General features: G+C 44.4%; 2 protein-coding genes across 2 annotated transcripts in view; both read left to right on the top strand.

The window, feature by feature from the left end:
* The first annotated feature begins 66 nt into the window (after positions 1–66).
* BRI3BP (BRI3 binding protein) lies at positions 67–12030 on the top strand. The gene is made up of 3 exons (XM_063143772.1): positions 67–253; positions 4779–4881; positions 7390–12030. Exons 1-3 carry the CDS (start codon positions 71–73, stop codon positions 7806–7808), a joined length of 705 nt encoding a protein of 234 aa, XP_062999842.1. The 5' UTR covers positions 67–70; the 3' UTR covers positions 7809–12030.
* Positions 12031–14261: 2231 nt separating this feature from the next.
* DHX37 (DEAH-box helicase 37) overlaps positions 14262–20292 on the top strand; it is a 31881-nt gene continuing 25850 nt past the window's right edge. Inside the window, exons 1-5 of the mRNA XM_063143788.1 lie at positions 14262–14424; positions 16067–16236; positions 18184–18296; positions 19293–19593; positions 19787–19935. Coding sequence (XP_062999858.1) covers positions 14322–14424; positions 16067–16236; positions 18184–18296; positions 19293–19593; positions 19787–19935 — 836 coding nt within the window. The 5' untranslated portion in view covers positions 14262–14321. The remainder of the gene's footprint in view (positions 14425–16066; positions 16237–18183; positions 18297–19292; positions 19594–19786; positions 19936–20292) is intronic.

Genomic DNA, 20292 nt, shown 5'->3' with positions numbered 1-20292 from the left:
AACATCCCGGCTCCGGCCGCCGCCGCCGCCACTACGAGTAGGCCGCGGTAGGAGCAGCGCTGAGGGCGCCATGGCGGGAGGGCGCGGGGTGCTGCTGGTCTCCTTGGGCCTCCTCCTGCTGGCGGGCCCCGGGGCCTGGTCGGCGCGGAGCCGCAGCGCCGACAAGCAGAACAGCCTCCGGCGGGCGGCCAGCGGCGTCTACCAGGGCGTGAGCGGCCTCTTCGGCGAGGAGAACGTGCGCGCCCTGCAGAAGGTGAGGCCGGGGAGAGGCCGGGCCTGAGCCGCCTCAGGGGCTTTGGGGGGGGAGGGGAAGGGAGGGGAGGGGGCGTTGGGGGGCTCGCCCCTAAAATGGGGGAGGAATTGGGGGTGGGGGGGAGCGCAGAGGTTTGGGTGCCTCGGAGTGGAATGAGAGGAATTAAACTAGGGTGACCCTATGAAAAGGAGGACAGGGCTCCTGTATCTTTAATAGTTGCATAGAAAAGGGAATTTCAGCAGGTCTCATTTGTATATATAGAGAACCTGGTGAAATAAGTAACTCTTCAAATACCTAAAAGGTTGTCACACAGAGGAGGGCCAGGATCTCTTCTCGATCCTCCCAAAGTGCAGGACATGGAATAACGGACTCAAGTTAAAGGAAGCCAGATTCCAGCTGGACATCAGGAAAACCTTCCTGACTGTTAGAGCAGTACGACAATGGAATCAGTTTCCTAAGGAGGTTGTGGGCTCTCCCACACTAGAGGCCTTCAAGAGGCAGCTGGACAACCATCTGTCAGGGATGCTTTAGGGTGGATTCCTGCATTGAGCAGGGGGCTGGACTAGATGGCCTTGTAGGCCCCTTCCAACTCTGCTATTCTATGATTCTCTCTTCATCACAACAGTTAAAGCTGCAGGGGCTATACTAGAGTGACCAGATTTAAAAGAGGGCAGGGCGCCTGCAGCTTTAACTGCTGTGATGAAGAGGAAATTCCACCAGATTCCACATATATACAAAGGACACCTGCTGAAATTCCCTTTTCGGTACAACTGTTCAAAGATACAGGAGCCCCGTCCTCCTTTTCATAGGGTCACCCTAATTAAACGCCTGCATAAATGACAAGTAATCACGCTTGTGGCTTCGACATAAATACAGAACAGTAAGAATGGTAATGGGGATAATAAATAGGAATAATGGGCATAATGATAGGGATAAATACAATAGTCGGAATGGAGGGATAACGGGAACAATGAAATAATAATAGGGGCATTAATTGTAATAGAATGTAACCATAATGGGAGTAATTGGGGCAACAGCTGTAATGATAGGGATAATAGTTAAAATAAATGGGGGGTAATGATAATAAAAGGGGATAATGGTAGTAATGGGATAATGGTGGCGGTGAGAGGGATAAATGAGAAGGCCTTTAATTTTATGGCTTTAAACTGATTGTGTTGATTAATTACGTGCTTATAACAGTTGTTGGGGCGCTGGCTGGGGGTCCTGGGGAAAGGCAACTACTTGTCTGTGTAAGGAGGACTTGCGTTTTCTTTTTGACTTCTGCTTTTGACAGCTAGGTCAAATTGAAATAGTAGTCAATGTTGCAGTAGGGATGGCTCTGTGGTCTTCAAAGTTTTGACAATTGGAAGCGAAATAATAAGTGGTCCTAACAGTGATTGGGATCTGTGGGTCAGAAGGGTGAGTATGTTGGCAAGAGAACCATTGTATTGGTCTGAGACAAGGGAGATCAAGGTTCTAGTCCCCAATACATCATGAAGCTCGTCGGAGCACTTTGGGCCCGTCCCTGACTCTCAGCCTAACCTACCTCACAGGGTTGTTGTGAGGATAAAGCGGAGAGGAGGAGGTCCATGTAAGCTGCCTTGGGTTCCTTGCCAAAAGGAAAGAAGGCGTAAGGAACATGTTGCTGGGGAACATGGGTGGGAGACTGCTGTTGCACCATGTCCTGCTTTGTTGGTCCCTGGTCGATGGTTCGTTGGCCACTGTGTGAACAGAGTGCTGGGCTAGATGGACCCTCGGTCTGAACCAGCATGGCTCATCTCACGTTCTTTTAAATGTAATAATAATAACAATAGAGGCAAAAGGGGAATCAAATTGAATTGAATATCTGAGTAACCAAATATTAATGATAACTTCATGATCTGTGTTGTTGTTGCTTTTACACCAATCAAGCTGAAATAAATTTTGATGGCACATTGCTTCAGGAGATAAATTGAGCTGAAATGTTGGCTCTGAAATGCTTAAGAGAACTTGGTGCTGTACTGAATTATTTTGAAAACCCACTGTGCTGTCCGAAAGACTGTGATCTAAACTAATCTCTTATAAAAGTTGAGGGAGAGGCATGGCGTCAGAATGGACAAAAGATTAGGAATGGGTAAAAGGCAAACCGTAGTCCATTGGTAGAGTAATAGCTAATTTCTAATTGGCTTTCAAACATCTGTTGAGAGTTTTGCAGTGAGTGGTGAATTAGGTGGATCTTTCTCTAATTCTGCAAAAACGCCTTTCTCTGCCTGAAAAAGTCCATGTAGAAGAGAGAATTTCCACTACTGCCCTTTCTTCACCCCTGTATGTCACACTGTGCCTGTCAAAAATTCTGTCATCCCTAGCAGCCTTGGGCTGGTGGTTGGGTCCTCTAATGGATTGGTTGTTCCAGTATCACCGTTTTCTTTCCTAGAGAGACAGACAGAGGCAGAAGATGACTAAATGCAAAGGAGATTGGAGCTTATCTTCAGGAAGGGATTTTGGAAGGTGCAGCTCATCCTTGCCTTGCCCAAAATTCCTTCTTCCGGAATTATTCCTCCCATCCACCTCTAAAAGATGCAAGAGTTCTGTCCTTTATTGCAACTTGGCACTAATAATGGCTTCACATGAGGGCAATTTCTTCCTAAGCGGGAGTCAAAGTACACATGACTCATATATTCATGGAACAGTAGCCCAACAGCCTTTTTCTTTCCCTTGTTGAAAGGGGTACTTAAGACCTCTGTAATGCGGAGCAGTGGTGGGGAACCCTGTCCTTGAACACACACACACACACACACACACACGGGGGGGGGGGGGGCAGTAGAGAGGGAGGGGAAAGGTTTTCGTGCCCCTCCTACACCACTTCTCTTCTCCCAATTCCCTTTCCCATCAGAAAAGAGATCCATCAAGCGACCATTACAGATGTGTAAGTTATTCTTGGGCCCAAAGATTAGATAGCAAAGGACCCAAAAAGGCTCTTGGCCCTTGAGATAGTTCTGTAGAGGAAGTGGTGAATTTCACTAAGTGCAGCTTTTCTCAGCTACGCTTCACAGTCAACACCTGCTGAAATGGCCTCCTACTTAAGGGAAGTAGTAGGAGTCTCTCTAGCTGGAGCGTATTGCTTTTTGGGGGGTGGGCATGGCACATGAAGATGAAGGCATTGAATGTTGACGCTTGAGGGGGTGGCTGGAGAATGAAGATTTTGATTGAGCTTGAATCTGGGGGACAGAACTTAAAACGTTTTGAAATGTGGAGGAATGGATAGAGAAGCCTGAATTAATGACCTTACTGCAACCTAGATGGCTTGTTTCTGTCTTTGGTAGATCCCTATGCTGCCTGTCCTTTTGCTGTTTGGTAGTGCTCGCCTGACCTGATGCCACGGAAGCACTGAAATTGATGCTTTCCCCTCAATGACCTCCTCCCTGCATGATGGTGCTGTTTGACTGCAAAGCTCTTTGCTAGATTTTTTTCTAGAGATGCTCCCATCCACTCTCACATCTTCACTTGTCCCCTGAAACCTCAACAGAAAGGTCATATTTCTAAAAATAAAGCCACTTGCTATAGATTGGCATGGGAAGTGAAAAGGAAAGGGCTGTGTGTGAGAGAGAAAGAGAGAGAGATTGATTATACAAAATAAGAATTATTTAGTAACCCTAAATAAAATAATGCTTATTAATGGTGGAACCAGGGAGGAAACGTGCTGGTTGTTGTTTTTCTCCATGCCTCCTCCCTTCTCCATTAATCGCAAGCTAATTTCTGGGCATTTCTTCAAAGCTCAGGTCTTAAAAAGCAACTCTGGAAGAAATGGCTCAAACTGACATCTCAATCACAGTGTTTTGAACAGCGAGAGCCTTCGGGCGCTGTGCCAGGGCTTTGAAGGAGAGGATGGCAAGAGCCTCTGGGTCTCTTTCTGGCAGATCTGTGTCCTAAAATGCAATTCCTTGACATTTGAGGGCCTGTGTTGAGCTTGACATTGTGTTTTGCTTTGCATGCGCTTAGTTCTGATTGAGAGTGGGCGCTTCAAAGCATGCGGTGAATTTAGAAGGCAAATCAGTAACCTGAATGGCAATAAAAGCATGAATTTATGAATTCTGTGGGGTCTCTTTGATTCCCTTCTCAGCATCTCCAGTTAAAGACGGTCTCAGGTAACAGAGTTTGGAAAGTTTCCTTAGGCTGAGGCTTTGGAGAACTGCTGTCAGTAAGGATAGACATTTTGGGGCTAGACAAATTAATGGTGTGACTCTGTGTAGGGCAGCTTCTCAAGTCATTGTTTGCTTACACTTTGCAGCTCAGGGATCTGCTGCTTGAGGGTTCAGCACTGGAAATTGCTTTCAGAACCAGGGTCCAGATGTACAATGTGTGCTTCTGATCATGTGCAGAGAGCACATCCACAAATTCTGGAGTCTTCCAGATCAAATATTGTGCCTTCCACGCACCACTGTTGCTTTGATTGGAAGTTAAGAATAACAGCGTAAGAGCTTCACTTGCAAGTTGTTGTCAATTGAGTGAAATCTTTCAACTCTGTTTCTCGGTTCTGCTTTCCCAGTTTTTCTCCAGGCTGACCGAGCGATTCGTATATGGTGTGGATGTTCTAGTGGATACGTTCTGGAGAATATGGACGGATCTTCTGGATGTCCTTGGGATTGATGGTAGGTGTGGAAAAATGGGCAGAAGTCTGCTGAATCTGATGGGGATTTGAAAAGAATTAGTATTTAATGGCTGAGTTCACACAACACGCTAACCCACCCATTGTGCATTGTTGTTGAACTATGGGTTATCATGTCTGAACGCAGTGCTTTTTCTGCAGGGTGGGTTATCGTGTTGTCTGAATGCAGTGTGTTTTCTGTGGGGTTCTTGTTAACCATTCTGAACAATCCAACAATAAGCCACGGGTTCTCCAGGTGGCTTGTTTGAGGAAAATAAACCACACTGCATGGTTAACAAGCCATCCTGCGAAAAACGTGCTGCGTTCAGACAACACGCTAACCCATGGTGAATTAGCTTGCTATGTGAACCTGGTCACAATCCCTAGAGGCATAGCTGTTTTAGTCTATTGCAGCAAAAACAAGAAAAAATGTAGTGGCACAATTAATCCTAGCATAAGTTTTCATGGACTATAGTACACTTCAAATGCATGGAGTGTTATCAAGAATTTCAATATAAAAACAGGAAAAGCTATGCTTGATCAGGCCAAGGGTCCATCTAGTCCAGCATTCTGTTCACACAGTGGCCAGCCAGGAACCCACAAGCAGGACACAGGCGCAACAACACCCTCCCACCCACATTCCCCACCAATGGGTCTACATAGGCTTACCACCTCTGCTACTGGAGGTAGCACATAGCTATTAGGCCTCCTCCAGGAATCTATCTAACTCCGTTTTAAAGCCATCCAAATTGGTGGCCATCACTACATCTTGTGGTTGAGAATTCCACAGTTTAACTATGTGCTGTGTGAAGAAGTACTTCCTTTTATTTGTCCTGAATCTCCCACTAATCAGCTGCATGGGATTATATAAAGAGTATATACGGTGGCAGGGACAGAACTGTAAACAGTGAGGTGGTAGTGGTAGTACATTTTGGTTCACAGAGTGGTAACTGACAGAGGCTAATAGTTGCAGAACCACCAGCGTTGAGCAATAACTACTCAACAGCAATTGAATCATAGCTTCCTTCTAGGCAGGTGATACTGTGTCTTTGCTCAGAGAGGCATTCATAACTGTCTCCATCCATAAGGCTAGACTGCTGCTGGCTCTTTTATTAGCCAGGTGTTTTTTTGGGGGGGGGGCAGAATTAAAGATGTAATCCTATGCATGTATAGACAGAAAAAAGTACTACAACTCCCAGCATTCTCCAGTCAGTGTGGGCGGCTGGAGAATGCTGGGAGCTGTAGGACTTTTTTTTCTGTCTAAGCATGCATAGGATTGCGCTTTAAGAAACCACATGGTTAGCTGTGGGTGGATCCTGTCCATTGCAAAAGGACAAGCAAAAACCAAGGGCATTTTTAAGATAACTAATTTCTTCCCCCTGTAAACACATGATCAATAATAGCTCTTGATGACATGAGGTAGTTCTTAGTGTGAATGGGTGGGGTTTATTACTTAATTGCACTATTCCTGCAGTGGGTTCATGCATAAGGCACAATGTTGAATACATTTGCCCAGAAATTAAAAGATCTGCCTGGAAACCCAATTTACATTAGGCAGACTTTTTTTTCTTCAAAGAGGTGGGGCAGGGGACAAATACCTTGCAGTTTCTTCTGCTCTGTTTATAGCTGCCCAAGGGAAAAGAGGAAGAAGCATCTTAAAAATGTTTTGTTTTCCTAGTTGAAGTAAAAGCATTTATGTTAGTTTGTTTATTTTAAAAACTGTATACCCTACTTTTCCATTGTGTACTAGCTGAAGTTTTCAAGTGATTTTCAGTGGCAGCCCCACATAGAGCATATAACAGTAGTCCAATCAAGATATAATACATGCATTACTTTTAATATTGTATTAGTTTTATATGTTTTAATTAGTTTTATGTATTTTATGGTATTTGTATCTAATGTTGTTCCCGCCTCAACCCAGAGGGAGAGGAGGGTAAGAAATAAATAAAGGATAATGTAGGGTAGAATGGACAACATGCAGGCCAAGACATCAGGGGTGGGGTGGGGGACGACAATTCCCATCAGTCCTCGTCTAGGGGTGATGGGAGTTCATAGAATCATAGAATAGCAGAGTTGGAAGGGGCCTACAAGGCCATCAAGTCCAACCCCCTGCTCAATGCAGGAATCCACCTTAAAGCATCCCTGACAGATGGTTGTCCAGCTGCCTCTTGAATGCCTCTAGTGTGGGAGAGCCCACAACCTCCCTAGGTAACTGATTCCATTGTCGTACTGCTCTAACAGTCAGGAAGTGGCCCTCCAGATGTTTTGGCCTATAAATTGCCCACTTCTGATATAGGTCTGAGCATACCAAGAACGGCTGCAGCTGGCGAACCAGTTGACACTGATCAAAAGCGCTCCTGCATGAAAACTTGTCATGAGGAAACCATTGGGGTGTGTGTGTGTGTGTGTGTGTGTGTGTGTGTAAAGTAATTCCTCCCGAAATCGTTTGCTGCTTTTCATGTGCCTGTTCATTTGTTGCTTCTGATGAACCTTCCTTCTGTCCAATTTCCAGGTTCCAACTTGACCCACTATTTCAGCCCCGGAGCCCTTGCCAACAGCCCGGCTCGCGCGCTGTTGCTGATCGGCGCCGTCTTGCTCGCTTATTGGTTTGTGTCTCTCCTCCTCGGGTTCTTCTTCTATGTCTTGCATGTGCTTTGTGGCCGGTTCTTCTGGATCGTGAGGGTTGCCCTCTTTGCGCTTTCCTGCGTGTACATCCTCCAGAAGTACGAAGGGGAGCCCGAACATGCCGTCCTTCCCCTGTGCTTTGTCGTGGCTGTCTATTTCATGACTGGGCCGGTTGGCTTCTACTGGAGGAGGAATAGCCACAGCACCCTTGAAGAGAAGATCGACCACCTTGACAGCCAGATCAGACTCCTGAATATACGGCTTTCTAGGGTGATCGAAAACATGGACAGAGGCAGTGACCAATGAAATACGATTTAGTTCACCTTTGACACCAGCTCACTTAGGAAATCGCTAAGCACTGTCTCTAGTTCATGAAAAGTTAGCCAAGCAACAAACCAACACTGGGGTAAAACAATGTGTAACGTTATAAGCCGTTCAATGTTAAGAGTAGTTTATCTAGACAATATACTGAAAGAAAGAAAGAAAAAATTACACTTGTAAGATAATCTTTAGCTGTATATTCAGAGGTTTTCCTCCATGAGTAGAATTTTATCCGCTTACTTTTTTCCAAGCATTTAAAACATCTTTTGTAAAACGTTTTTATAAAGGCATATTGAGTAGTCTATTTAAAATTACTAACAATACAACTTAAGCTTTATGCGGATTTGACATTTTAAAAGAAGGAAGAAAGCGTCAAATAATTCTACCAAATGCTTCTGCTGAGAAATGTTGGTTGTGGGGACGGGGTGTGTGTGTGTGGTCAGCTTCTCATCTTATTTTTATTTTATTTTGCTTTCACTGGATGACTTACTTTCATTGCCTCAAGTTGCCTTTTCGCATAATTGCAAAGGAAGGTATTTGTTCTAACTGGATCAGAAGATCACAGACTGGCTTTTAATGGCAAGGCAGAACAAGTGCCAATTTAAGCCCCTAAGAAGTATTTCTTGCTTGTCTTTCCTTAGCTAGTCATATTGGAGATCGGCAGCCCTGATGGAGTTTTGGTGAGGGGGTTCCATGAACTTGCCCTTTCTATAAGAGTTTCCCCCATTCACTCCTGTGGAGAGAGTAGCCCTACGTGCATACGCACACAAAAAAGGATGCATTCTTGCTTCACGGTAATGAATTAGGGAATCCACTCACTCAGGAGCGCTGTTACCAATAAGTCAAGTGCAGATCACTAGAATAGGTCCTGCAAAAGCCCTCTCACCACAAAAGCATTGCTGTGTTCTATTAAATCCCACCCATTTTAACAGCACTTAAACAGGAGGCTTTGAGCAACAAAATTAGATCCAGGGTTGTTGTTTTAAAAAAAAAAATTGCTGGAAAGGATGGGACAGGCAGGGCAAGGCAATGCAGAGTTGGTCTTTGCAATAAAATATTTTCCGAGCAGAATTAATTTTAAATACACATTGTGCATTGTTTTTAAAGAAAAGGAGAGAGGGGAAAACCCCGCCCCCCCCCCCCACCTCAGAACCCTAGCAGCTTCGTTTTAAAAAAGGCAGGAGATCAAATAACATTGCTAAAATGTTGGCTGCTGAAATCTTTCTCAGGACCAATAAGCGGCAATAAATTAAGTAAAATTATGAAGCGTACCTTCAGGAAGATCCGATGCTTTTCCTCCCACTTAACGTCGGTGTCATCTCCACAGTGGGTGTCCAGGGAGGACAATCGTGTTGAATCTGCCAAGGTAGGCAGAAAACCCACCTTGAGGGATCAGCAGTAATGCTTTGCCAGAATAGTGATTTGAGTTTCATGCTGTGAAAGGTGCCCGTTAAACAGTGATGAGGCAAGGCGAAGTTTTCTACCTAGTATTAATCTTCTGTTGCCTCGGAACCAAGTCCCTCCTAAGCTCTTGTTGCACTTAATTGTTTTTAAAATCATGTTCAAGAGCATGCTCTTCCTTGCGAAGACTGGAAAAAAATCAACGGAACCTAGAAATGCTCAGTTGAGTCCTGTCTGCTAGTAGCCGTGGGACTGGGCAGGATGAAACCATAGCTATTTTTAATGAGCTGTAATTTTTAATTTTTAAAAAGAAACTTGCTCATTATGTTAACAATGACTTTTCAGATTTTAAGAAACCAAAACCGCCAGGCAGTAGGTATCCTTATTTAAAAAGTGTGTTTCAGCATTCATTGCAAGTTGGCTTATAGGCAATGTGTGTCTTTCTCTTCCCGCCTTCTGCTGCCAGCTTGGCTCTGGATTTAGTATCATTGATCTAAAATGGAACTACTTCCTGAATAGCTGTACAGAGGTCTCCAACTATCCTCTGCAAACAAATCCTCCAATCACTGTTGGGGCGGGGGGACAAGTGAACCACTGGATTCCTTTTTAGTTGAGAAGACAAATGTAAAACCTACCCCTATTGCTCAAAATCAGCTCATCATGGTGGGTTACGGAGGAAGAATGTATATATTTTTATACACAAACATTTCACTGTATAAGGTTATTGTTGAGAGAAATATTGATGTAAATTTCGCACACTACGCTTGGACAGTATATGTAAAATCGGCTAACCTGGCGTGTGTTTCCCAGTTCTCTTCCCCCTTCTTCGTTTATGTATGGTCTGTTTTTAAGATTAGACAGGAGCACAAACTATTGTCCAATGTACTTGAAAAACGTTCTGATCATTGCCACATACAGTAATGCAGCTATTATGCTTTTGAAGGTAAACGTGATGTTGAATTATTATTATTTTCTGAAGTTCTATAAAATGCTAGCACTGTGTTTCCTATAGTTGGCTCCTCTGTTCTGTTTTTCATAGCCTCATCCTAAGGGGACCAGTCAGACTTCTCTGTTTTTGTACTGCTGCTATATTTTGAGTGTCGAGCCACTTTACAGAGAAGAGGACACCTTTATCCCTGTTTTAACTGAGAGACGAGAACTTAAGTGACACAATTACAGAGGTAGTGATCTTTAGGAATGCTTTGGTATTGCTGCCTGCTGTGATTTCTCTTCACAGACTGTGGTTGGAATTGCACAGGGGTTTTCCCCCTCTTCAAGATGGCTATTTGCATTCTTCTCAATGGAGTTTGTCACAACTGAACCCATTTTGGTCAAAATTCCAGACAGCCAAGGCCATATTAGTTCACAGTGGGCAAGTGTTAGGTGTACAATTCCTGATCTCTTAACTATAGTTAGGAAGCTCACATTCTTGAATGTTCTGCCTTCGTGGCTGCAGTGTTCTTCATCTCCATTGGCGCCAATGTTGGTTCCTGCTAACTAGCTTTGTCCTCGTAACCATGTTTCCAAGGCAGCCTGGTTTGCATTATGGTTAGCACCAATTGAGAGACTATGCTACATGATGGTTAAAGAAAACCATGGAAGGGAGTGAAGAACACATGCCCCAGAGAGGAGGATGTGTGCAGGCCCCACCCTCTGTATCTTCTTTCCATGGTTAGATTGGCCCAGGGTTGGTGTATGTTGAGTTTTGTGCAAAAAAACATTGTGCATGTCTACCCTTCGATTATCTTTTTGATGAATAAGCCATCTTCAATTTCTCACCAACTGAAAACTGCTTCTTGACGGAACCAGATGCTTCATCTTGCCAGTGATTCAGAGGCAATCACAATGTGGCAGCTTAAGTTTTTTTTGTTTTTTTTTAAAGTAATTCCTTGAAAGAGCACCTCCTCTTGCCTTTACCTAAGATCAGACTGCCCTTCAGTATCTCCCATCAGTACAAACGTCGTAGAAGCATCAACCCATGTCTCAATTTTGTTGACAAACAGAACAGAGTTGCTATATTCTGAATGTAATGCTTTTAAAGGAGTGATGATACTGGATGTTGAAGTACTGTGTACCAAGCCTGCTGTAGCTTAATGCCATATTTTGTCCTCTTCGGTGTAAATCAGCTTTTTAAAAGCTTGTTTGCGGAGTTAATGTGGATGGTTCCTTTGTTTCTGCTGTAGCTTTTTATGATGAAGGTAAATTCTGTTTCCTGTCACTCAAGAGCCATCCCAATAATCTGTATTTGGCAGCTAATGATCTATCTCGATCATTCGACTTTTTTTATTATTTTTTTGAGAAATCCTGAAGTTCTTCTGTGTTCTGCATGTGAATTTAAACTTCTTGGGTGATTCCATTGAACTGTGATGCCAAGTGCCATGTTTAGAAATCTGTCCTTTTTTCTGTTGTAAAGCAGAAGAAATGTATTGAGCGTAACACTGTTTATCTGCACTGAATATAGTGACTTCGTATCCTATTTGGACATCTGAACTCAAGTATTAGGTAGTTTTTAAAAAATATATATATATAAACCAAAATTATGTGTTCTGTTTAAAAAAATGATTTTGGTCAGAAGAAAATGTATCATTTTAATCTATGATCTTTAGAGAAATATTATGTTCTACTGATGATGATGTTGAGTAGCCATGAAGATCTCAAAAGCTATTTTTTAAACTCAGCTATTCGTGTCTTTATTTATTATCTGACCGCCAGATCGATGTACTACTATTCAGTGGATTGTTTGTAGACTGATTTCACAACTGAATTATGGTGTTGTGACCAATTAAAGCTTAAATGTTTACTGTAACTTTAGAGTGGTTTAAGGTTTTATTCCACTGGTTTTGGGGCTGCGTTCCAGGGAATCCTGGGACACTTTAGAAACAGGTTCAGTGATCAAAATATCAGTAACAGCGAATAAGTTTCCCTGAAAGACAGCCTGTCCAAGATGTAGTGATGGCCACCAATCTGGATGGCTTTTAAGGGGGTTGGATAAATTCCTGGAGGCAAAGGCTATCCATGGCTACTGGCCCTGATGGTTGTGTGCTATCTCCAGTGTTCGAGGCAATAAGCCTGTGTGCGCCAGTTGCCGGGGAACATGGGCGGGAGGGTGCTGTTACACCATGTCCTGCTTGTTCATCCCTGGCCGATGGCTGGTCGGCCACTGGGTGAAGAGAGTGCTGGACTAGGTGGACCCTTGGTCTGATCCAGCAGGGCTCTTCTGATGTTCTGCACAGTTGCAGACAAATGCCAGGTGCATTCTAGCATGAGGCACCAGGGCATCCCGTAAACCTAACCTCTGCTCCACATGGATGTGCAACATAGAACATGGCACAGAACTATTTGCGACACATGGATTCCTTGGAATTTCAAGGGTGAGCCACACAGGCATAGGTGTGTGCAGCACATTCCATTAGGGTGTGCACACAGGGAATGTTTTTTAAAAGGCAAACATTTATTGAATACTCAAATCATAAAGGACCCTACTCCTGGCAGAGGCTCCCAGCAGAGCAATTCCTTTTCATTCCTGCTGGCAGGAGCAATTGTGGTCTCTTGAGGCAGCAGTTCATCGGCGTGGTGGCAGAGCAGCTGGAGGGCTGTTCTCACTGTCTGGATCCCTACTCAATGGCCCCCTCAATTCTGTGCTTATTGCTTGAGACATTAGGGTGTGCCTGGGCACACCCAGCACATACCCTGCACACAGCTATGCACACAGGGGACCCAGTTACTTCAAATCAACACTCTTAACACTACCCCATGCAAAAAAAGTGTGCCTTGACATTTAAGGGAAGTGGCTCCATCTGTTACTAGCTTGTAACTATTCTCATTGTGTGGGTTTTAAAAAAAATCCCCAAGGAATAGTAAAGCGTGCTTAATTTGCATTAAGCAATCATCCAGGTCATAAAATTACATGTGTTCTTGATTCTCAAACTAGAATTTTGCCAGCCATGGACACTTATTGTACACTTTTACATCTTTATTAAGAGCACTTTGCGTAGGGTGGCCATATGGAAAGGAGGACCGGGCTCCTGTATCTTTTAACAATTGTATAGAAAAGGGAATTTCAGCAGGCGTCATTGGTATGCATGCAGCCCCTGGTGAAATTCCCTCTTCACCACAACAGTTGAAAGCTGCAGGAGCTATACTAGAGTGACCATATACAAAAGAAGGCAGGGCTCCTGCCACTTGAACTGCTGTGATGAAGAGGAAATCTCAACAGGTTCTCTATATATAAAAATGACATCTGCTGAGATTCCCCCTTCAATACAACTGTTAAAGATACAGGAGCCCTGTCCTCCTTTCCATATGATCACCCTAACTTCGTATCAATGATAGGCTGACCATATGAAAAGGAGGACAGGGCTCCTCTATCTTTAACACTTGCATTTGTGAACCACCCAGAGAGCTCAGACTATTGGGTGGTATAGAAATGTAATAAATAAATAAATAAATAAATAAATAAATAAATAAATAAAAGGGAATTTCAGCAGGTGTCATTTGTATGCATGCAGCACTTGATGAAATTCCCTCTTCATCACAACAGTTAAAGCTGCAGGAGCTATACTAGAGTGACCAGATTTAAAAGACGGCAGCTTTAACTGCTGTGTTGAAGAGGGAATTTCACCAGGTTCCCCATATATACCAATGACGCCTGCTGAAATTCCCTTCTCAATACCACTGTTCAAGATACAGGAGCCCTGTCCTCCTTTCCATAGGGTCACCCTAATCAACGAGTTCAGTTATTTTGAGATCTATGCGCCACTTTTTACATCTGGGGCCCAAATTCCCTCGCACATTCCAGCATAAAACCTGGAATAAGACTACAAAAGAAAGACAGTCCTATAGCTCAAATGTCAACAAAGGTGGGGGATTCACGCTTGTGCTTTGCACCACTGTTTGCATTGAATCTGCATCCCTCTCCTCCCCCTCCCTCTCCCTCTCCCTCTCCCCCTCCCTCTCTTCTGCAGAGCCAGGCCACGTGACCCTTGGTGCCGGTTCTCGCGAGACTGGGCTGCCCCGTGGCTTTGCAGAAGGCGGAAGCGCTGCTCGGCTGGTGCCTCGGAGGCTCCACGTGGGGGGACTCCCGCGAGAATCGCCCCCATGGGGAAAGCGCGCAAGAGGCACAACTGGAAAGCCCGACTCCCGGGGGCACATGGGCAGCGGGGCGGGCCGCCCCAAGACCCAGTGCAGCTGGAGCTGGGAGGTGAGTTTGCCCCCCCCATGGGGCCTTTCCTTTGGGGAGGTGGGCTCCCTGGGAGAGGGGGGGTGTCTTCTTTACGCTTAACTCCTTGGCTTCAGCATGGGTCGAGGCGCAGAGTGTACATAAGCAAAGCTCCGCCGCATCAGACCCATCGACACCCCCCACCCCACCCCAGCATACTGTTTCCAACGGGGGACAGCCTTATTTATTTATTTATTGCATGTATATACCGCCCCATAACCGAAGCTCTCTGGGCGGTTGACAAAAGGTAAAAACAGTCAACATTTAAAAAGTATTTGTTGTTTATTCGTTCAGTCGCTTCCGACTCTTTGTGACTTCATGGACCAGCCCACGCCAGAGCTTTCTGTCGGCCGTCGCCACCCCCAGCTCCCCCAAGGTCAAGTCTGTCACCTCCAGAATATCATCCATCCATCTTCCTTTTGCCTTCCACTTTCCCTAGCATCAGCCTCTTCTCCAGGGTATCCTGTCTTCTCATTATGTGGCCAAAGTACTTCAGTTTTGCCTTTAATACCATTCCCTCAAGTGAGCAGTCTGGCTTTATCTCCTGGAGTATGGACTGGTTGGATCTTCTTGCAGTCCAAGGCACTCTCAGAATTTTCCTCCAACACCCCAGTTCAAAAGCATCTGTCTTCCTTCGCTCAGCCTTCCTTATGGTCCAGCTCTCGCAGCCATAGGTTACTACAGGGAATACCATTACCATTGTTGTAAACCGCCCAGAGAGCTTCGGCTGTGGGGCGGTATATAAATGTAATTAAATAAATAAATAAAATAAATAAACTATGTGGACCTTTGTTGTCAGTGTGGTGTCTCTGCTCTTAACTATTTTAAAACCATCAAAAACATAAAAACCGTATAAAAACAACGGGTATCCCTTTAAAAACAACAGTTCTGGGGTCCGTTAAAAGGCAGGGGGTAAGAAAGCTTTGGCCCTCCAGGTGGGGTTGGACTCCCAACTCTCATCACCCCCAGCCAACATGGGCCAGCGGCCAGGGATGATAGGAGTTGGAGTTTGGCAACATCTAGGAATAATGCTCCAGGGTTGGGTGTCCTGAGCGTCTGATACTCAGGGATAGACTGTCTGCAGCCTTCCCCCAACCTAATTTCCCTCCATATGTGTTGGGACTGCAACCTCCATCAGCCCTGGACAGCTGGCTGGTCCTGATGGGCATTGTGGTACAGCACGTATGGAGAGCGACGGGTTGGGAAAGTCTGAATCATATGTCTGCAAGCACGTATTGGGCAGCCTTTATACTTCATGTCTTCTGATGCGCATGTAAAAAAACCCAAAAACTTCCAAAGTGCCCTTTTTAGTTCACACTTAAGAAAACGTGATTTGTAAAGCAACCAAAGGCATCAAAAACACTCATGCTTTGTCCCGTTGCAAGAATACAACAAGCTGAGAATAAATCAAAAGTTTATGTGAAGCGATACTCTCTTTAGGACTGAAATTCTATGCAGGGTTATCCTGGGAGTAACTGACAATGAGCCTTATTTTGGAAGTTAATGTGCATAGAATGGGGCTGAAAATGCTTAAAAGGTTAATGTGCATAGAATGGGATGAAAATGCTTAAAAGGTTGCAATGACCAAAATAACTCTTCTCTTTCCCATCTCCCCACCCCCAAGATGAAGCCATCGTGAAAGGAGTGGACGCGAGTAACGCGCTGGTCCTTCCATCGCGGAAAACCAAGGATAAAAAAGTAGTTTGCGAAAAGGGCCCGGAAAAGAAGCCCCTGAGCAAGAAGCAGAAGAAAATTCTGCAGAAGGTTTTGGAACAGAAAGCCAAGAAAGAAAAGGTACATTTTGGAATGCGGACGCTGAAATAGCACTAAAGAAATGTATGTGTGTGTGTGAGTGATGTTCAAAAGATGAGGAATATGGCCAGCTTTATTACCTTATCCTCTGGTCATTCGAAATAATTTTGTGTTTTCTAGTCCGGCTGCCTCTAATTTTATGTATGCTCAGATATAAGTCTGGCTGCCTCTAATTTTTTGCCAGAATTGTTCAGCATTTTGCATGTTTTCTCTAGCCGTAATATAAATCTAGTAAAAGTTCACACATGCATGTACATTACTGGATCACCTGTCACTTGCTGAGTCTTAGCCAAACACGTGAACTGCCTCCGTTGACAAGTATTGTGTGTTGAGTGGGCACAAGGTGCTTAGAAAATCCTGTCTCCCTCAGGTAGATCTGGGCCAATGCATTCGCGCATGCAAATCCTCTCTTGATGCTGCATTGATCAAGTAATGAACATAAAGCCAAGAAAGTTACGTGCACCACTCTGGAGTATATTTAAGATACGGAGCGGTATATAAATATTGTAAATAAGTAAACGTGAGAATAAGGTCAAATTCTTATGAATAGCCTATTACCGCTTTGAAACGTAACCCATTTCCTGGATGGAAAGTGTGAGAAATGGTCGCTACTTTTGAAAATGGTGTGTACGTCTGCTTAGGCAGATGTGTGCTTTTCTGAAAAGTTGCTGTTGATTGCGGTTTCTTAGCTTAGGTAATCCTATGGATTTGGACTTAAAGATAAACCATGGTTTATCATATTTATTTATTTATTTATTTGTTACATTTCTATACCGCCTAATAACCGGAGCTCTCTGGGCGGTTCACAAAAATTAAAACCATTCAAAGTATAAAACAACAGTATAAAACCATAATATAAAATACAATATAAAAGCTCAACCAGATAAAAACAGCAGCAATGCAAAATTACAAATTTAAAACACCCAAGTTAAAATGTATTTATTGACTGTTAAAATGCTGGGAGAATAAAAAGGTCTTCACCTGGCGTCTAAAGGCATATAATGTAGGTGCCAAGGAACCTCCTTAGAGAGCTCATTCCACAGCCAGGGTGCCACAGCAGAGAAGGCCCTCCTCCTGGTAGCCACCTGCCTCACTTCCTTTGGCAGGCACACACCCTCCCCCTTTTCTCCTGCACAGCCACGCAGAGGAGGTCTGAATCATTTTCTTCCATGCTTGAATGATTAACCATAGGTTGTTGTGTTGTCCAGACTCGACAAACTGGTTCATCTCAGCTATGGTTTGTTTGAAATGAGCCAGCTTCAAACTCTGGCTTGTGAAGCTGGCATGTTTTAGCAAACCACAGTGAAGATGAACATCAGTTTAGGGTTTGGATGTCAGGCTAAACTGTAATTTATCAAAAACAAAACCTTCTGAACTCTTTTTTGTGGCTGCTTGGGCAGAGAGCGCAAGCCCAAAGTTCACCTAGGCAGAAGATTTTTGCCCCACCTCTACATGTACTCTTTGAATGCAAAACCCCCTCAAAAAACTGCCCATCCCTGCCATAAGGTCTAGAAACTTGTCATGAGTTTAAAAATGAATCTTTAGATTCTTAAGAAGCTATGTTTGTTTATTTATTTAAAGCATTTTCAGCCAAGAAGGCTACCAAAACTGCTTTCAAAAGATCAATAACGCAACCCCTGCCCAAAGCCTTGCAGTCTTAAGTCAGAGCGTAAAAGGTTAAAGGGACAGGGAGGGAAGAGGGAAAAGAAACTGCCTCAGGCACTAGTTCTTAAAAGTTAGAAACTTCTTGTAATAGCTACCATGAATAGAGACAGTTCAGGGACATATTTCCTACCATGAGCTCTTGCTACGTGGAACATGCGTCACGTTTGAAGCAGCCCCCGTTCCCAGGAACTGGCATGACACCAGAGCATTAATCTATACAGGCTCACCTCACGTTGTCTTCTTTCTTTTTTCTTTTAATCCCAGCGAGCTGATTTGCTCAAGAAGTTGAGCGAAGTCCAGGCCTCTGAGGCCGAAATGAAACTGCTGTACACCACTTCTCAGCTAGGAACGGGAAAGCGGATGTACCAGGCGAAACGGTACGACACGGGGGCGTCGGACCCACTTCGCCCCACTGCTCTTTTTGCAGCGTGGACCCGCCTTTCTCTCCTTGACCTCTTCGTGTCCCACAGTTCTTCCTTGACACGCACCTTGCTGCCCTTACGCCGGGCACCTGTTCCCAGGAAATGCTGCCTCTCTTTTCAGATCGTCCACGGCGCTCCTATTTTCTGTGAATCCCTTTCGTAACGCTGTCCTTGTATCCAGTCACACAAAATCTAACTGCTGGCTGTTTTTTTCTTGCTGACTTAGTTTGCGTGACACCGCAGTCCATCGTGAGTCAGTTTACCCAGGGATTGCCCAGCCTTGTCATGTCATGTGGATCCAGCTGGCAGAAGTTATTTTAGGGTTAAACAACCCTCGCATAACTAAAACAAACCATGGGTTATGCAAGGGTTGTTTAACCCACAAATAACTCGCCCCCGCCCCCAGTTGGGTTCACATGACATGACAACCCCTGATCAGGGCTTACATATTTATAATTGTGTCCAGCATGCACCATGACTCCACAAAGGTAAATTAACCCATGATGGGCTGTCATGTTGCACAAACAACTCCTCTCTTAGAGCAGGGACTTTTCTCTGCCTTTTTGTCTACTACTAAGTAGACAGAAGGTGCCGTGTAAAGAATACAGAGCCTGTTCAGATGACACTTCAGGCTCTGTGGTTAGCAAAACTGTGGTTCTCCGGGCTTAGCACTGACCACAAGCCGTGCTGTCACACACAACGCTTTAAGCCATGGTTAGAGCTGCTAACCCTGCTGCAGACGGTCCAACTGTGGTTAGGGAATGAGCAAAACGCATTGCACAAGACACCTTAACCAAAAGCCTTAACCAGCAGGGTTTGAGGTGTCTTCTGAACAGGCCCACTGACTTTTAATTGTATTTCTAGGTGATTAAACAGTTGTGATGGGGAAGAGGGACATAGTGTGTTTGGGGCGAATTGATCTCGTGTGTCAGTGTGGGTTTGGCCTTTCAGCACCATCCAAGAAGCAAGTGGGTCCCATCCAGAAAAAATCAGAAGTGTTGGCGGTGCAAACAGAAAAAGATGCAGACTTGAACTGGAAGAGCTTGAGGAGGAATCCAGAACATCTAGCGAAGAGGAGGAGGAGGAAAAAGACCAAGTTGAAAAGGAGGCCCAGGAGTTCTCTGTGCCACTCACACAGCCAAAAGACCCGGTTGTGTCTCCACCCAGCCTGCCAAAGCAGCGTGGTCCAATTTCCAAGCCATCGTCAGAGCCTGCGGTTTTCATCCCAGTGGACCGAACCCCCGAGATTCAGGTCAGTTCTGAGTGCGGGCGACACCAAATTATAGTCCCATTCACAACAAACGACACATACTTTGTAGCCGAGAGGGGTATCCAGTCATTACAAACCTCGTAGGGGGATTTATAATGACCTGATATCCCTCTCGGCTAGAACAGATCTATAGTTGGCCTCTTATCTATGTAAAGATGTCTCTTTGTTTTGAAAGGAAGCCAGGTTGAAGCTCCCTATCCTTGCAGAAGAACAAGTCATCATGGAAACCATTCATGAGAATCCCGTGGTAATCATATGCGGAGAAACTGGCAGCGGTAAAACCACACAAGTGCCTCAGTTTCTGTATGAAGCAGGATATGCAAGGTATGACTCTTCTCTTCTTCTTATCTTATATCCAAAATACGATCCAGAAGGAAAGAGGGAGGAGGAGGGAAGAGGAAAACAAGCAAATGTAGGCACCACTTCTTAAAATTCCCCTCCAGTTCTTAAAATCCAGTTTTTTGGATTTAAGCTGCTGGTAAGATATAGGGGAGAGGTTTTGTTTGGTAGCCCCCCAACTCTAGAATACCCTCTCAAGAGATATTCGCTTGTTGCCAACACTGCATTCTTTAAGGTGCTGATTAAAACATCATCATCATCATTGTTATTATCATATTCAAAAAAATTCAAAGCAGTTCACATTAAAGCATACATTCAAAGCACATTCAAAAATACTTAAAT

Source organism: Elgaria multicarinata, chromosome 18 (genome assembly GCF_023053635.1).
Source record: "Elgaria multicarinata webbii isolate HBS135686 ecotype San Diego chromosome 18, rElgMul1.1.pri, whole genome shotgun sequence".
Classification (NCBI taxonomy): domain Eukaryota; kingdom Metazoa; phylum Chordata; class Lepidosauria; order Squamata; family Anguidae; genus Elgaria; species Elgaria multicarinata.
Note: the sequence above shows the minus strand (reverse complement) of the source record. Positions and strands in the feature narration are given on the sequence as shown.

Coding starts and splice junctions, on each gene's coding strand:
- BRI3BP (XM_063143772.1), top strand. CDS start 71: ATGGCGGGAGGGCGCGGGGTGCTGCTGGTCTCCTTGGGCCTCCTCCTG. Junction 254..4,778: donor ACGTGCGCGCCCTGCAGAAG/GTGAGGCCGGGG, acceptor CTGCTTTCCCAG/TTTTTCTCCAGGCTGACCGA. Junction 4,882..7,389: donor GGATGTCCTTGGGATTGATG/GTAGGTGTGGAA, acceptor TCCAATTTCCAG/GTTCCAACTTGACCCACTAT.